We start from the raw sequence: 14,425 nt of genomic DNA on the forward strand, positions 1-14,425 counted from the left end.
ATAAGGTCCCTAATATATGTTCCTTTCATTTCTGGCTCCACTTTGTACTCTGAAGACTTATTAAAATACTTTCCAAGGCCTAAATCCCCCTTCACACTTTCCATCAGAATGTAAACTGCTTGAGAGTGGGTACTATTGTTTAGTTGTTGTTCTGGGATTAGTTTGATTTTCTTTTTCCCCAGTATTTGTATCTTCAATGATTAGCATACATAGCATCTGCCACACAGCAAATGCTTAATAAATGCCTTATCTAGGTTTAGTACAATGTACTACTCTCAATGTATAGATAAGGAACTTAAGTGATTTGCTCAGACATATAGGAAAGTCAGCAGTAGGGTTTAAACCAAGACTCCCGGGGAACCTTTCCAATGTGCCATATTGTATGTTCCTCCCAGTGAAGAATTTTATTTTTAATAATATCCTTGATATCTTAAATCATCTTTCAGAATGGAATGTAGGACTCTGACACTTTCTAGCTGTGTGAACATGGGAAAGCCATGTCATCCTATTTGCCTTAGTTTCCACATTTGTAAAATGAATTGGAAAAGGAAATGGCAAACCACTCCAGTATTTTTCCCAAGAAAACCATAAATGGGGTCACAACAACAAATGGACACAACTGAAATGATGAAACAACAATAATAGAATTTCACTTCTATTTTCTTTGTATTTTCAGCACCTGGAATGGTGAATAGAAAAAAAAAAAAAAAGTTGCCTTTAAAATGTGATTTTTTCCCCCCAATGGCCAATGATGGAAATTCCAAGTACTGTACATTTGTACATGAGGAGGTGGGGTAGAATTCTGATATCCCTCTAACAGGTCACTGACAGTTTTTCTGACTAAACTGAGAACTGCTGGATCTTATTATTTCTAAACAGGGAATTCAACTAGAATTTACTTATCCTTCAATCAGCTTGAAGTGAGTTTACTGAATAAAGAAGGAAGGATTTTGCTGCTGTTGTATTACCATTTCCCTCTGTTCTCATTCAAATGAGATAATATGGGTAAAGAGCTGGTAAGATTCATAGCACTCCATAAATGATCAAAGTAGGGTTATGCCAATGGATCATATTTACATATTGTTTAAAGCTTGCCAACTGTCTCACTTGTCTTGAGATGGATTAAGTGTTTTGTCTGGCATCACTTAGCTAAGAAATGTCTTAAGTGGAATTAGAACTCAAGTCTTGCTGCCTTAAGTGGGTCTTGAAAGCATTTGATTAGAAACATCCTGTTTTTAGAAATAGGTAGAAAAATCTAGATGGGATAGAGAACAGCTAAGTGACCACTAGCATTTTTCCTCCTTTTCTTTCTCTCCATAAGACCAAATGACTGAGTTCTTGAAACAAATGGATGGCTGATACTGCCTCCCTCTTCATCACTCTGAGAGTAGAAGTTCTTCTCAGCAGATAATATTCTCTTTAAGTACCACTGGCAACAGAGGAGGGCAAATGGGAAACCTGTTGAATTTAGCAATGGAGAAAGAACAGAGGTTCAAAAGCCAACTATTCCACTTCATGCCTGTGTGACAGTGGATAAATTACTAAACATTCTGGTGTTTAATTTCCTTGTTAAAAGTTTAGATTAAATAACCATTAAAGTCCCTTGCAGCTCAAAAATCTATGGTCATAGATCATTTTCCATTGGATATAGTGTCATCAACAGCAAATATACCCCCATAAAAAGAGCTCCATAGCTGAGGGTACATGGCATAGTAGATAACCAGAAAATTGGTGTTCTATCATTTCAGTAGTATCCAACCTCATTTTGGGGTTTTGTTTTGGGTTTTCTTGGTAAAGATAGCAGAATGGTTTGCCATTTCCTTCTATCACTTATTTTACAGATGAAGAAACTGAGGCAAATAGGTTAGGTAGGTGACTGGCCCGGGGTCACTCAGCTAGGATTGCTAAGGCTAGAATTCAAGATGAGTTTTCCTAATTCTAGACCTGGCAATCTATCCACTGTACCATGTAGTCCTATAATAAAAAAAGACCTGGGTTGAAATCCTATTTCTTCCACTTCGTATGTCACCTTGAATAATTCATTTAGTTCCTCTGTGCCTCATTTTCTTCATAAGTATTAGAGGGACGAATACATCTTAAGACTGAGTCTAATAACCTTTTAAAAAATTTTGTTCTGATGAATTCTGAAGGTCTTTAGAGATCACTTTGAAATCATAGAACTTAGAGCTGCAAGAGTTCTTAGAGTTTGTCAGCAAGCATTTCTTTAGCACCTACTATGTGTCAAGAAGGACAGATAGGTGGTTCAGTGGATAGAGCACCAAGTCCGGTGTCTACTACTCATGTAACCCTGGGCAAATCACTTAGCCCTGTTTGCCTTGGTTACTTCATCTGTAAAATGAACTAGAGAAAGTAATGGCAAACTACTCCAGGATCTTTGCCAAGAAAAATCCATGCACAGTTGGTCCATGGGGTCACAAAGAACAGGGCATAACTGAAAAAGTATTTTTAAGAGTTTATTATGTGTCTGTCACTGTGACAATATATACAATAAGACACTGTCTCTTGACTTCAGGCACTTTCACCAGCTGTATCTGATACTTAGAAGCTCTTGGGCAAAATCCCACCTTACAGGGAAGCTAGGTGACACAGTGGATAGAGCACCAGCCCTGAAGTCAGGAGGACCTGGGTTCAAACCTGATCTTAGACACTTACCACTTCCTAGCTGTGTGATCCTGGGCAAGTCACTTATACCCCAATTGCCTCAGGAAAAAAAAAATCCATCTTCAATGTGTTTTTCCTGATGTCCTGTATTGCCTCCTGTTTATTATCTCAAGTTTAACCTGTCTACATCCTTTGTGCATGTGACCATTTGTATGTTGCTCCCCAACAGGAATAATTTTTTTGTCTTTCTTTGCCTAAGAATGCCCTTAGCATTCACTTCTACTTTGTGGATCTCAAACCTCCCGCTAAGCCTGTTTGGAAGGGTACTATATTTCTGCTGCAAGCAATGAACCACTCTTTGTACTGAAGTGGGGTCAAATCCTCCCTTTCACCCCGCCTTCTCTTTCTGGAATGTAAACTTAGTTTCATTCCAAAATTCAGAGGAGATCACCTCTTCTGGAACCTGATACTGTTTCTTTGCAGCTGCCAATTATGCAGGCGTCCAAAGTGGAGAAGAAAAAGAGGAAGTATTCCCTGCATTTGGCAACAACAGCACCACTAGGGGGTGAGGACAGATAATGTCCTGGGGCTGCCTTGTCAGCTGAAGCAGATTGAAGCTTCTGTGATTTCACCCTCTCTCATTTTCATCCACCCCCTGTCCTTGATTCAACTTCCAGGAGAAATCTGAAGAGGCAGCAGAGGTGATGGGTAATTGTGTTTTTTAGATTGCAGAACCTTAATACTATGCTGATAACTGGGGGCTCTTTCCTGATCTGTGATGTCTGCACCTCTTCCTCTCTCTCCACCCCCAGTTGCTCAGCTTTGCAGCTGGTCGCTCTTGCTCTGGGACGGGGTGAAGGGCAAAGCAGCTGTTCTTCCAACTGTGGAGGGCGGGAATCATAGCAAGTTCGTTTCTATCACTGATTCCATTGACTGCATCTCTCCTAAGTGTGCTTGATTATTCACTATGGCTTCCCTCAGGCAGTTTACAAGCATATTTCTCCCGTTTCAGGCTAGCAGAGCAGTGCCCTCTGGTGCACATTATTTTGAAGTGGACTGTTTAATGAAATTTTCTGGTTAGAATCCTTGTATTTTATAGTTGGAAGCAGGAACCTTGGAGATTTGAGCTGGGGATGGTTATTTGTTTTAACATGTCTCACTTCATGGGCTGCTTGAAACAGAACAAGAAACACTTAAATAATTCAGTCTGAGAAATTGGACAATTAAAAAAAAAAAACCTATAGTGTTGACTTGTTATTGATCACACTGACAGGTAATAATGACCTGGAGAGATTATCTAATGACAGCAAAAAGACAACAACAACTTAGAAAACAACATTAACACTAAAGTAGGCAATGTGATGTGGCTTAACAAAAACAGGCTCTGGAGTCAGAAGAGCTAAGTTCAAATTCGACCTCCAATGCTTACTTGGGGAACCTAGGTAATTCACTTAGCCTCTGGATCCATCTTTAAAAAGAGAGAAGAGAGATAGAATAAATGTCAATTCTAAGAAATTTGTTAAAATGCCGTTTCCCAAAACATCTCAATATTTCATTTTTCCAAATACATATAAAAATAGTTCATTTTCCCAAGACTTTTATGTTCCAAATTTTTCTCCCTTTCTCCCTTACATCTCCCCTCTCCAAGACAATAAGCAATATGATATAGGTTGAATGTGTGCAATCCTTTTAAATATATTTCAAGGCATCCAATAACAAATGACATTGAGTGATTTTTTATTTGTAATATTAAATATCAATAATGTATTATAGATCACATATTACATAATATAATTAGTAATGTGTAATTGTATTATTTATTATTGTTGTTGCTTTTAATTATCCTTTCACCCCTTGCTCAGAAGCATCACAAACTGTCATTCCTTTGTACCAACAAACATTTATTAAACACTTTCATTATCTTAGGCACTGCTAAATGCAAAAAACCAGTCTTATATTCAAAGAACTTAGGTTCCACTAGGAAAGAAAAACATTTAGACAACTATATATAAATAAGATATATTCAGGGTAAATTGGAGAGAATGTCAAAGAGATGGACTGACAGTGTGAGTAAATGTGAAAGATCTCTTAAAGAGTGAAGAGACTGAATTGAATCTTGAAGAAAACCTGGGAGTAAAGATTAGGAGGGAAAACATTTAAAGCTTAAAGGGAAGCCCTTAAAAAAAAAAAAAAAGTGCAGTGTAGTGTGCTATATGAAGAATAGCAAGAAGGTCAAAATTCACTTAGAACGAGAGCTATAATGAACCAATTCTCCATTTTGTCTTTGCATCTCCAGCATATGGAGCTGTGGATGGAATGGAATATAATGCTGGACTCAAGAAGTGCTGAGTTCAAATCTGAAATCAGATACTTGCCAGCCCTGGATTGGTCATTTAACTTTTTTTGCCTCAATTTCCTCACCTGTAAAGTGGGTATTATAATAAGAGTACTTACCTTTCAGGGTTGTTGTGAAGATCAAATGATATAAATTATTGTAAAGTCCTTAGCACAGTAACTGCTAGGTGAATGTTAGCTATCATTATTATTTAATAAAATTTTGTTGTATTAACAAATCAATCAGTTTCTGTAGAACAGATACTCAGCTTTGGTTTTGGTTTGCTCCTGATTTGAGTACTTTAAGTTCTCTCCACATCTAGAAGAATTAAAAAAACAAAAACAAAAACAAAAACAAAAAGCAACCAGTTGAATAACTCAACATCTTTTGATGCTATTTAAGGTATAATAAGCACATGCAGTCTTGTTTGGGGTATTTTGCTCATTACATTTTGATTTCAATAGAAACATGCCATGTTTCAATAAGGGCTCAGAAGAAATGAATTGGTAGTACAAAAAAAAAGTCAGGTACAAAATAACACTGTTAAAAGAGGGGAAAGGATCTATAAGTGCAAAAACATTTGTAGCAGCTCTTTTTTTTTTAGTGGCAAGGAATTGGAAATTGAGTGGCTCCTTATCAGTTGGGGAGTGGATGAGTAAGTATGATATATGAATGTAATGGATACTTTTGTTCTATAAGAAATGATGAGCAGGCTAATTTCAGAAAAGTCTAGAAAGGCTTAGATGAATTGAAACCCAGTGAAATGAGCAGAACTAAGAGAACATTGTACACAGTAACACCAAGATTGTGATGATCAATTGTGATAAACTTAGCTCTTCTCAGTAATTCAGTAATCTAAGACAATATTTGTAGACTTGGGATGGGAAATGCCATCTATATCCAGAGAACTATGGAGACTGAATATGGATTGAAGAATAATATTTTCACATTTTTAAATATTTTGTTTTGTTTGCTTTTTCTTTCTCATGGTTCCCCCCCTTTGGTCTGATTTTTCCTGCACAATATGACTAATATGGAAATATGTTTAATAGGAATATACATGTATAACCTATATCAGATTGATTGCCATCTTGGGGAGAGATGAGGTAGAGGAAGGAGGGAGAAAAAATTTGTAACAGTCTCACAGAAATGAATGTTGAAAACTATCTTCTTTGTAAAAATTGAATACTACTAGAGAAAAAAAAATTAACAATGTTGTTCTGTCATTACAGCTGTCTTAACTCTTCATGATCCCATTTAAGACTTTCTTGGCAAAGATACTAGAGCTGCTATATCTTTCTCCAGCTTATTTTATGATGAGGAAATTGAGGCAGACAGGTGTGATTTGTCCAAGGTCATACAACTAAGGTCAGATTTGAACTTAAGAAGATGAGTTTTCCTGGTGTTCTACCCACTGTATCACCTAAATAGTTCCTCATTAAGTTGTTAATGAAATTAAGGATCATAGATCAAGTTGTGAGGGATCTCACGGCCAAGAGTCCAACCTATTTCAACTCTATTTTACAAATAAGGAACAGGGTCAGGAAGGTATGTCTTGCCCACAGTTACACTGACAAAACTAGGATTTGAAGAGAAGCTCTCTGACTTTAGATTGCATGTCCTGTGGCCCCTCTATTTATAATTTGTTGCAAAAGACATGAAATGTACTGTGTATTAAGAACAAATTTTGTACTTGCTCAAGGTTTTCCAGGAATTAGAAACTGTATTCTCTGGACTCTGATAAATGGTTACCATGGACTAAGTAAAACTTGAAGTTTACCTTCAGAATTTTTTTCCCCAAATACTCAACTTGACCAAAAAAGGTCCAGATTAAAACTGAATGTGAAAATTTTGTTCTTATAAAGCAAATCAATGACATTATTTGCAGTTTGAAAAGAATCCTGGAATTAGAGCTGAAAAGAATCTTAGAGGCTATTAGGTCTAACCTTCTCATTTCAAATAAGGAAATGAATCCCAGAGAGGTTGACTTTTCCAATGTTGGCTCTTCATTAGTAGAACTGGGATTTCAATCCAATTATTCTTACTCTAGGGGCAGTTAAGTGATACAGTGGATAGAATGCCAAGTCCCTTACTGTGAAACTTGTTCAAGTTACAACCCTGTTTGCCTCAGTTCCTCAAATGAGGAAGAACTTATAAGGAAATGGCAAACCACATCAGTATCTACTAAAAAGAAACAAAACACCAAAACCAAAACAAAAAACCCCAGAGAATCCCAAAGAATTGAAAATCACTTAACAAAATTGTGACTCCATTATATCTTCTGTTTCATAGTTTAAACTTTTAATTTTAATTAAAAAGCATTTTTTTTCATTCCCACCTCCTACCTCAAATAAGAATAAATCTGTATAATCAAGAAAAATTAATCCCAACCCACTCACTCACTCACCATTGGCTATACCTAAGAGGTACAGGTCATTCTATCTCCTCTCTTTTAGGAGGTATGGAGTATGTTTCATCCTCAGTCCTCTGAAATTGTGGATGACTACTGTATTGATCAGATTTCTGAAGTTTTTCAAAATAGTTTGGCAGAATTCACTTTAGATCCCCCTGTGAACTGTAGTAGTTTATTTAAAATATTCTTCTTACAAAAATGTTCATAACCATACATTTCCACAATAAATCTAGGTTAATTTCTCTTATTTGAATTTGTTAATTATTTCTTTTTTCCTCAGTACAAAAATATGGGTTTTCTCCCCTTTTAAGCATAAGAATTTGTCAAGTGATTTGGAGTCAGTTTCTCTTATAGTAGACTTTTTTTTTTTTTCATGACATTGGGGAAGATGGTAAAAGGAGATGACTATGGTCTCTTTCATAGTATATTAAAGTATACTTCAAGATGAAGAGAAAGTATAACTTAATTGGAAACAATATTTTCATGCAAATGAGTGAATTTAGATGAATACATGTTGTTCTGAACCTGAATCAAGATGAAGAGTAAAGAGTAATTTCCAAAGGAAAGGACATCACTTAACATAATGTGTATCATATCTTATAATCATATATATTCTTAAAGAATTTCTAATAATACATTCTTAATTTTCAACAAGTTGAAAAAGGAACTCAGATATACTCAGTTGAAGAAATTTATTTAATTTTTTTTCTATCAACAGAAATGACATAATTATAGACAAGTTTTGATACACAGGAAAACCCTTTTGTCCACTTTTTTTTGTTTTTGTTTTTTTGTTTTTGCTAAATGAAACAGCACAATAACTTTTTACACTTTTTTTTTAAACAATACACCGCTTTCTTGGGCTGAAGCAAATTGCAAGAACATATCGGTACTGGTATCTTACAGCTACTTACATTGTTTAAGAACAGCAATGGAGAAAAATAAGTTATTTAAATATTGATTTCATATACAGAAAGTGCAACATTGTTAGTTGTTATGTCACTTGCTTGACAGTTTTTGTTTCCCCTAAATATGACAAATGAGAATCAAGGTAACTTGGACCCAGAGTACAATCTTTTTTCCCTTGCAAATGAGACAGAACAGTGTACCACCAGCATAATGGTGAACTGACCTCTCCAGCTTTGCTTAGGAAAAGGAACTATTTTCCAATAAAAGAATCTCATGATTTCACCCAAACTTAGATTCGAGAAGGAGAACAGGGCATTGAAGAAAGCGTTATGTGTTAGCTAAATCATCTGGGAATGTAAACAGTATTTGGGGCTGGCTCCTGCCAGACAACTTTTGAAGTAAAAATTACACACAGTGGACATAAAACAAGTATCTGCCAGAGTCAGAACTTGCTCAGTAGGTTTCTTTTGTGCTTTCAACAGTCAACAAACTTAACTTTTGCTCAGAATTGCACCCAACAAAGAATTAATTAAAAATTCGATATGGCTGAAACCTCCCACCTGTCAGATGATGTGTATAGACCTGACCATTCAAACCTCAGCTGACAACCACACAGAAACTTAAGGCTTTTTGAGGATCAAGTTAAAAAGTATAAAGCAAAAGGAGATAAAACATAAAACATATTGTAAAACCACATAAAAGCCAGTATTAAAAACACACATTTCCCAGATTATTTAAATTGGAAACCACCCCTCCCCCCAAACTTCTTAAAATTATAGATGGTTCCTAGATTTGGTTCAAACCTCTCCTGCTTTCCCAATGTAATCATTTCAAAGGAAAGGTGACACAGAATCTAGCCTAACTCTCTGAAATGCTCAAGAGTTTCTATTTCTCCTGATTCTAGCAAATAAAATATCTATTGGAGGGAAAATTCAGTAATTCAGAAAAAACAATTTCCTTCCCTAGGGTTTGTCAAATGTAATTAATGGTCTCTCTTCTAGACCTCACAGTGCTTCAACCAACTGTAGTATTCTCGGTAGCTTACAGAGAGATTCCAAAGAGTACCTTTACTTAGGGAGGGAGAGAGCCCACTTTGCACTACAAATCTCATGTTTTATCTCCTGAAATATTTTCAAATAATTTGGTCACACCAGCAAACCTCAACCTCTGGGCACCCTAAATAAGCTATGTTTCCATAAATATGAAGGGAGACACATGAATGCAAGTGCTTAATCAGGATAAAATGACATGCTAATTAGGGTTAAATATAAAGGTGACAGCTTTAACTATTCTTAGTCTGTGTCCCAATAAACTCCTTTACATCAGATCTTGGAAAAGCTGAATATTACTGAGAAACAAATCATTAAAAACAGAACGGCTACAGGAAATAAAGTTTAATATTGTTAGCTATTAGATCCTTTGTTGTTGTTTTTTTTAAAAAGGAAAGTCTTGCCACTGACTAAAGCATTCAGTCATACCTAATTTTCCCATTTAAAAAATGTCACCATAAAGATTCTTTCCTTTACCTCAAAAACCTGCTGGTAGTGATAGAAAGAATATGAAGATAGTTTGGACATAATGAATAATTTTTCATGGGGAATTTCATGGTTAAATGAAAATATTTGTAACTATCAACTAAGCAAAGCCCGGTGTCTGTCCAAAGCTATCAAAATTGTGACTGTGACATCTATTGTACAAATGAGTGACTGTAATAAGAAGTTTAAAAAAAAAAAAGATGTTATTGGAGGGGATATAGCATAACCCTACCTAATGGATCAGTCCTTTGAATTCAGCATCTGCTAGAAAACAAGAGATTAAGCTGCAAAAAAGATGGAACTTGTTAAAATGTTTAACATTGCTTTGTGAATACATGTAAATCCTTAGTAGATATGGCTAAAAGTCATTTGTCCAACCCTTCATAAATGAAACTTTCTTTGAAATACGAGAAGCATTCGGAAAAGAAAAAGACAGCAACTTTTTAAAAAATGCAACACAAACACCTTAACTCTCCACAAAACAACCTACCAACTTGTTTCTTTCTTTGAAACCTCTTTCTGAACAATTCAGTCTCTCAATGGCTTTTACAGAGATAACCTATGAGCAAATAAAATAAAATCTGGAATGGCTGGGATCATAATACCAAGTCGATGCTGGCGTATGATTGACACGGTAACAATATTAAAAATGATTAAAATGAAAGGCAGTTACTGCACACGCACACACACACAAATACACACACAAGAAAAGATATCTCTGTAAATTGTAGACATATTTACTGAATTTTTTAGTCTAAGAACTGAAACCCAACATGAACTCTGTGCCTGAAAAACAACCCTAAACACTGGCCATCTTAAAGTGAGACTTTTTAAAAAGCCAGGTTTTTTTGTTTGTTTTTGTCCAGAAATATCCCAGGACATTAGATGGCAGTCTAAGCTGAAGATTTGGAAGTATGGTTACAGGTGACTGGACACTAGTTATGATACTGCTTAAGAGCTTACATTAAGGCAAATAAAAAGCTGATTGCTAGAAAGCAATTATTATAAAATGACTTTATCGAAGGGAAAAAACCCAAACCCAAACAAAACAAGATTTTTCTTGTTCTTGGTGCCAATCTCATTTACTCATGAGAAACTGAAAACAGACAATACTGTAAACTAACTCCAGAGTCTGTTACTTTGGCCTAGCTAAAACCTGTTTGGCCGCTCAGTACTATGCAGAGCAACAGGAAGGAGAATGATGTTCCAAGTACATTTGGGAAACCAGCTTAGCTCCCTCAAACAACTCACCCACTCTTACCCTACCCGGGAAAAAAAACACAACAAAAACAGATTTGCAAAAACCATCTGTCACAGATCTGTGTGGTGGCTCCCATGAACTTCCAAAACAGAAATCCTTCTTTGACTTTCCTTTGGAGGATAAAGGACAGCCTTGGTTACTTGTCTACACTGAGAAGACAGTTTCCAGTTCTTGATCAAGCTTTCACTCATTGAGTCAAACCCCAAGGCTCGCCTTGCTCTTCTGGAGGATGTTTGTAGAAATTGCATGGGTTTTATTAAGCACAGTGAAAGAAAGGGTAGTGGCTGTTAAAGGGACGCCTCCTTTCAGTTACATGGCTTCCGGATTCAGGGGTGGTTTGAAAAGTCTGGCTGCCGTAACGAGCTTAGTTATGTGTCTCTCCTCTGTAATGCCCACATCCTGAAGGCAAGTCTGTGACAGAGAAGGCACTTGGCTCAGTGTGTTGAATCCTGCTTCCATGAGGATGCTGGTATACATGGGCAGACCAATGGAAATCAGCCAGTCAGAGATCGAGGTCACACAGCCCGGGGAAAGGGGTTTTCTGCAGATTTCTGTGAGTCCTCCACTGGGGATCTAGAGAAAGAAAAAGGAGAATTCTGTGGATGCTTTCATTGTACATGTCACTAGCAATGGTCTCTTTCACTGTTGATTTCTTATGTCAAGTCTAGAGCTGTTCTTTGAGCTTATGTCATGCTTTTCAATGACCTTAGAATGATAGAATGATTTACTCTACTATCTTAATTTGCTGAAATTCCTACCTATTATTATTCTTGTATTTAAAAAGAAGAGTTGTTGTAGTGGATAGAGCACTAGTCCTGGAAGTCAGGAGGACCCAAGTTCAAATCTGGCCTCAGACACTGAACACTTCCTGACTTTGTGACCCTGGGCAAGTCACTTAACCCCAATTGCCTCAGAAAAAGAAAAAAAAAGAAAAAGAAAGAAGGGAAAAAACAAAAACAAAAAACAAAAAACAAAAAAACAACTCTTCGATTAGGAACAGAAACCAGATCTGTGATTTCACCTCTCTGGAGAATTTCAGGGGAAGAAAATTCTCTTTACCACTGTAGGTCAATCAGTACATACTCTGCATCTTGCAGTACTAGAAGACTGACCAGGGTTAAATGATTTGCCCAGAGGGAGAATTCAACCCAAGTCTTCCTAACTCCAAGACCAGTTAAGTATCTGCTGCATCTAATCTAGCCTCAGTCAAATACTTTACATACTTTAAATGACTTAATATATATTTCACTTGGGATTTGGAATATCTAATAGAAATAATACTATCATTTATTATTATTATCAAATTATTATTAACTTTGTCATTAATTATCCCTATGACCTTGGACAGGCTATTTTGCTTCTTAGAGCCTCAGTTTTCTTAATTCTAAAATGAGGGCATTAGATTAAATGATTTCTGAGGTCCTTTCCCCTTGTTATGCTATGAACCTCTATAACCTTAGTAACTTTTATAAGAAATAGGTATGACAGATATATTGTTAATAATCTTTTTTTTCAATAGATGAGGAAACTGAGTCTAAAAAAAGGAACCTTTTTGATCCCTCAGCCAATTTTCTCTCTACTAAAACCTCACATTGGGCTGAAACTAGGCAAAATTATAAATCAATAGAAATTTAAGACATTCCTTTCAAGATTGTTTATAAAGAAAATAAGTTTTTCTTTATTTTATGCAGACTCCCAACCTCCTTTTTCTTCTTAGATAGCATCTTTGTCTCTGCCCACCCTCTGCCCTACCATGCCTGAACACAGCAGGTATTTAATAATTAATCTGAATTAGCTGTTATTCTCTTTCCTACTTCTACCTATTAAAATTTGATTTCAGAAAACATCTGCTTAAGTCATTCACTAATATATAAATGACCAATGCCTTAAAAAATTACTACTCCTAAGGATCTCTATATTATAACTGGAGGCAAAAGCATGAAGATTTAATGTGTAACGTAAGGGATCAGCAATTTGAGGAAAGGATAGGGTTGGGTGGGAAAAGGGCATATATTAGAAAGGGCGGATTTTTCATGTGGGTATCAATTCTTAAGACTGGTCCTGTATGTGTTTTTATGATGCATTTTAAAGGTAAATAGTCCTCTATAAATGGCTCCAGTTCCATTTGAAGGAGATAGCACTGAGGCTTCAAATATCAAGATAAACATAATGAATTTGTATGTCATGTTTACTTCCAGATGATGGCATCAATCATCTTGATAGCCATTATACTAGGGAAAGTATCTGAAATGGGATCAAAAGCCAGAAATGTGTTCTGACTGCCCAATTATTCATGTAGTGTCCATCATTGATGTCTTATGAGATCACAAGTCTCAAATCATAGTCTCTGTGGACCAAAATTAATTCCTATAGATTACTTTGTGGATGGGGTTATGAGATAGAACAAAACTCCAATCATAAGAAGATATATAAAAAATGTTTTAAGTACACTCTCCATGACCAATTTGAATACACACTAAAATTTATATACAGACACATACAGATAACATTTTTTTCTAATATAATTGATATGTTAGGGAACAATTTGATTGTAATTTGAATTTCATGTTAAGTTCAATGGCATCCTTCAGAAACAGAATGTAGAATACTACATTGCTTCACAATAACTCACAAGCTGCAAACCTTCCCATGTCCACTTTTACAGGGCAATTGTAGGTTTTTTCCAAGGTACAGTTTTATTTTTAATGGAGCAGTAGGACCTATGGACTTTGCACCTATGTACTTGATCCGACCCATCTTCTGACATCTCCTGAAATTCTCCATAACCATCTATCAGTGCATTTTGGTAATCTGGGAATGAAGATTATAGTTACTTTGAAGAGATTCAAAAGAAGACTGAAGATATGCCGCCTGAGCTTACCGCCATCCGGTGCTGCTTCCTGAGCTGCTTCACCCGGATTTGGTCCATCTTCACAGCAATCTCCTTCTCCTGCTGACCTAGATCTTCAGCATATCTCTGCACTAGAGCTTCAGGAATCCCACAGCGGCCATGCTGTAAACCAAAAGAATCAGAAAGAACTTTAGTGACCACCTACTCCAAATTCCCCATTTGAGAGAGGAGGAAATGGAGGCTCAGAGATCAAATGGTTTGCCCAACGTTATGTTGCAGCATCAAAACAGATTACAAGAAAGTATTCTAATCCCATAATAACGGAGTGATCTTCAGATACTAATATCACTAAAAGCAATCCTTTATTTTTAGCTGCAAATTGGATGTTTTGGAAATTCTGCTATTAGGAAATAAATCTATTCTTTATCTTTTAAATAATTGCATTTCCTAGGGAAATTATTTAAAAACTAAGCACTAAATACAATTTTCTTGTATTTTA

At 36.0% G+C, this 14,425-nt stretch overlaps 1 protein-coding gene across 7 annotated transcripts in view; it reads right to left on the bottom strand.

The window, feature by feature from the left end:
* Nucleotides 1–8,047: 8,047 nt before the first annotated feature.
* The window catches only part of SASH1 (SAM and SH3 domain containing 1), a 380,232-nt gene continuing 373,854 nt past the window's right edge, over nt 8,048–14,425 (bottom strand). For all 7 annotated transcript variants that reach the window (XM_074309591.1, XM_074309593.1, XM_074309590.1 and 4 more), the window contains 2 exons: nt 13,957–14,088; nt 8,048–11,648 (listed from right to left, as the gene is read on the bottom strand). In XM_074309591.1, the coding sequence (XP_074165692.1) occupies nt 11,385–11,648; nt 13,957–14,088 (396 nt within the window). In that variant the 3' untranslated portion in view covers nt 8,048–11,384. The remainder of the gene's footprint in view (nt 11,649–13,956; nt 14,089–14,425) is intronic.

The sequence above is a fragment of the Sminthopsis crassicaudata genome, chromosome 4 (assembly GCF_048593235.1).
Source record: "Sminthopsis crassicaudata isolate SCR6 chromosome 4, ASM4859323v1, whole genome shotgun sequence".
NCBI classification, from domain to species: Eukaryota; Metazoa; Chordata; class Mammalia; order Dasyuromorphia; family Dasyuridae; genus Sminthopsis; species Sminthopsis crassicaudata.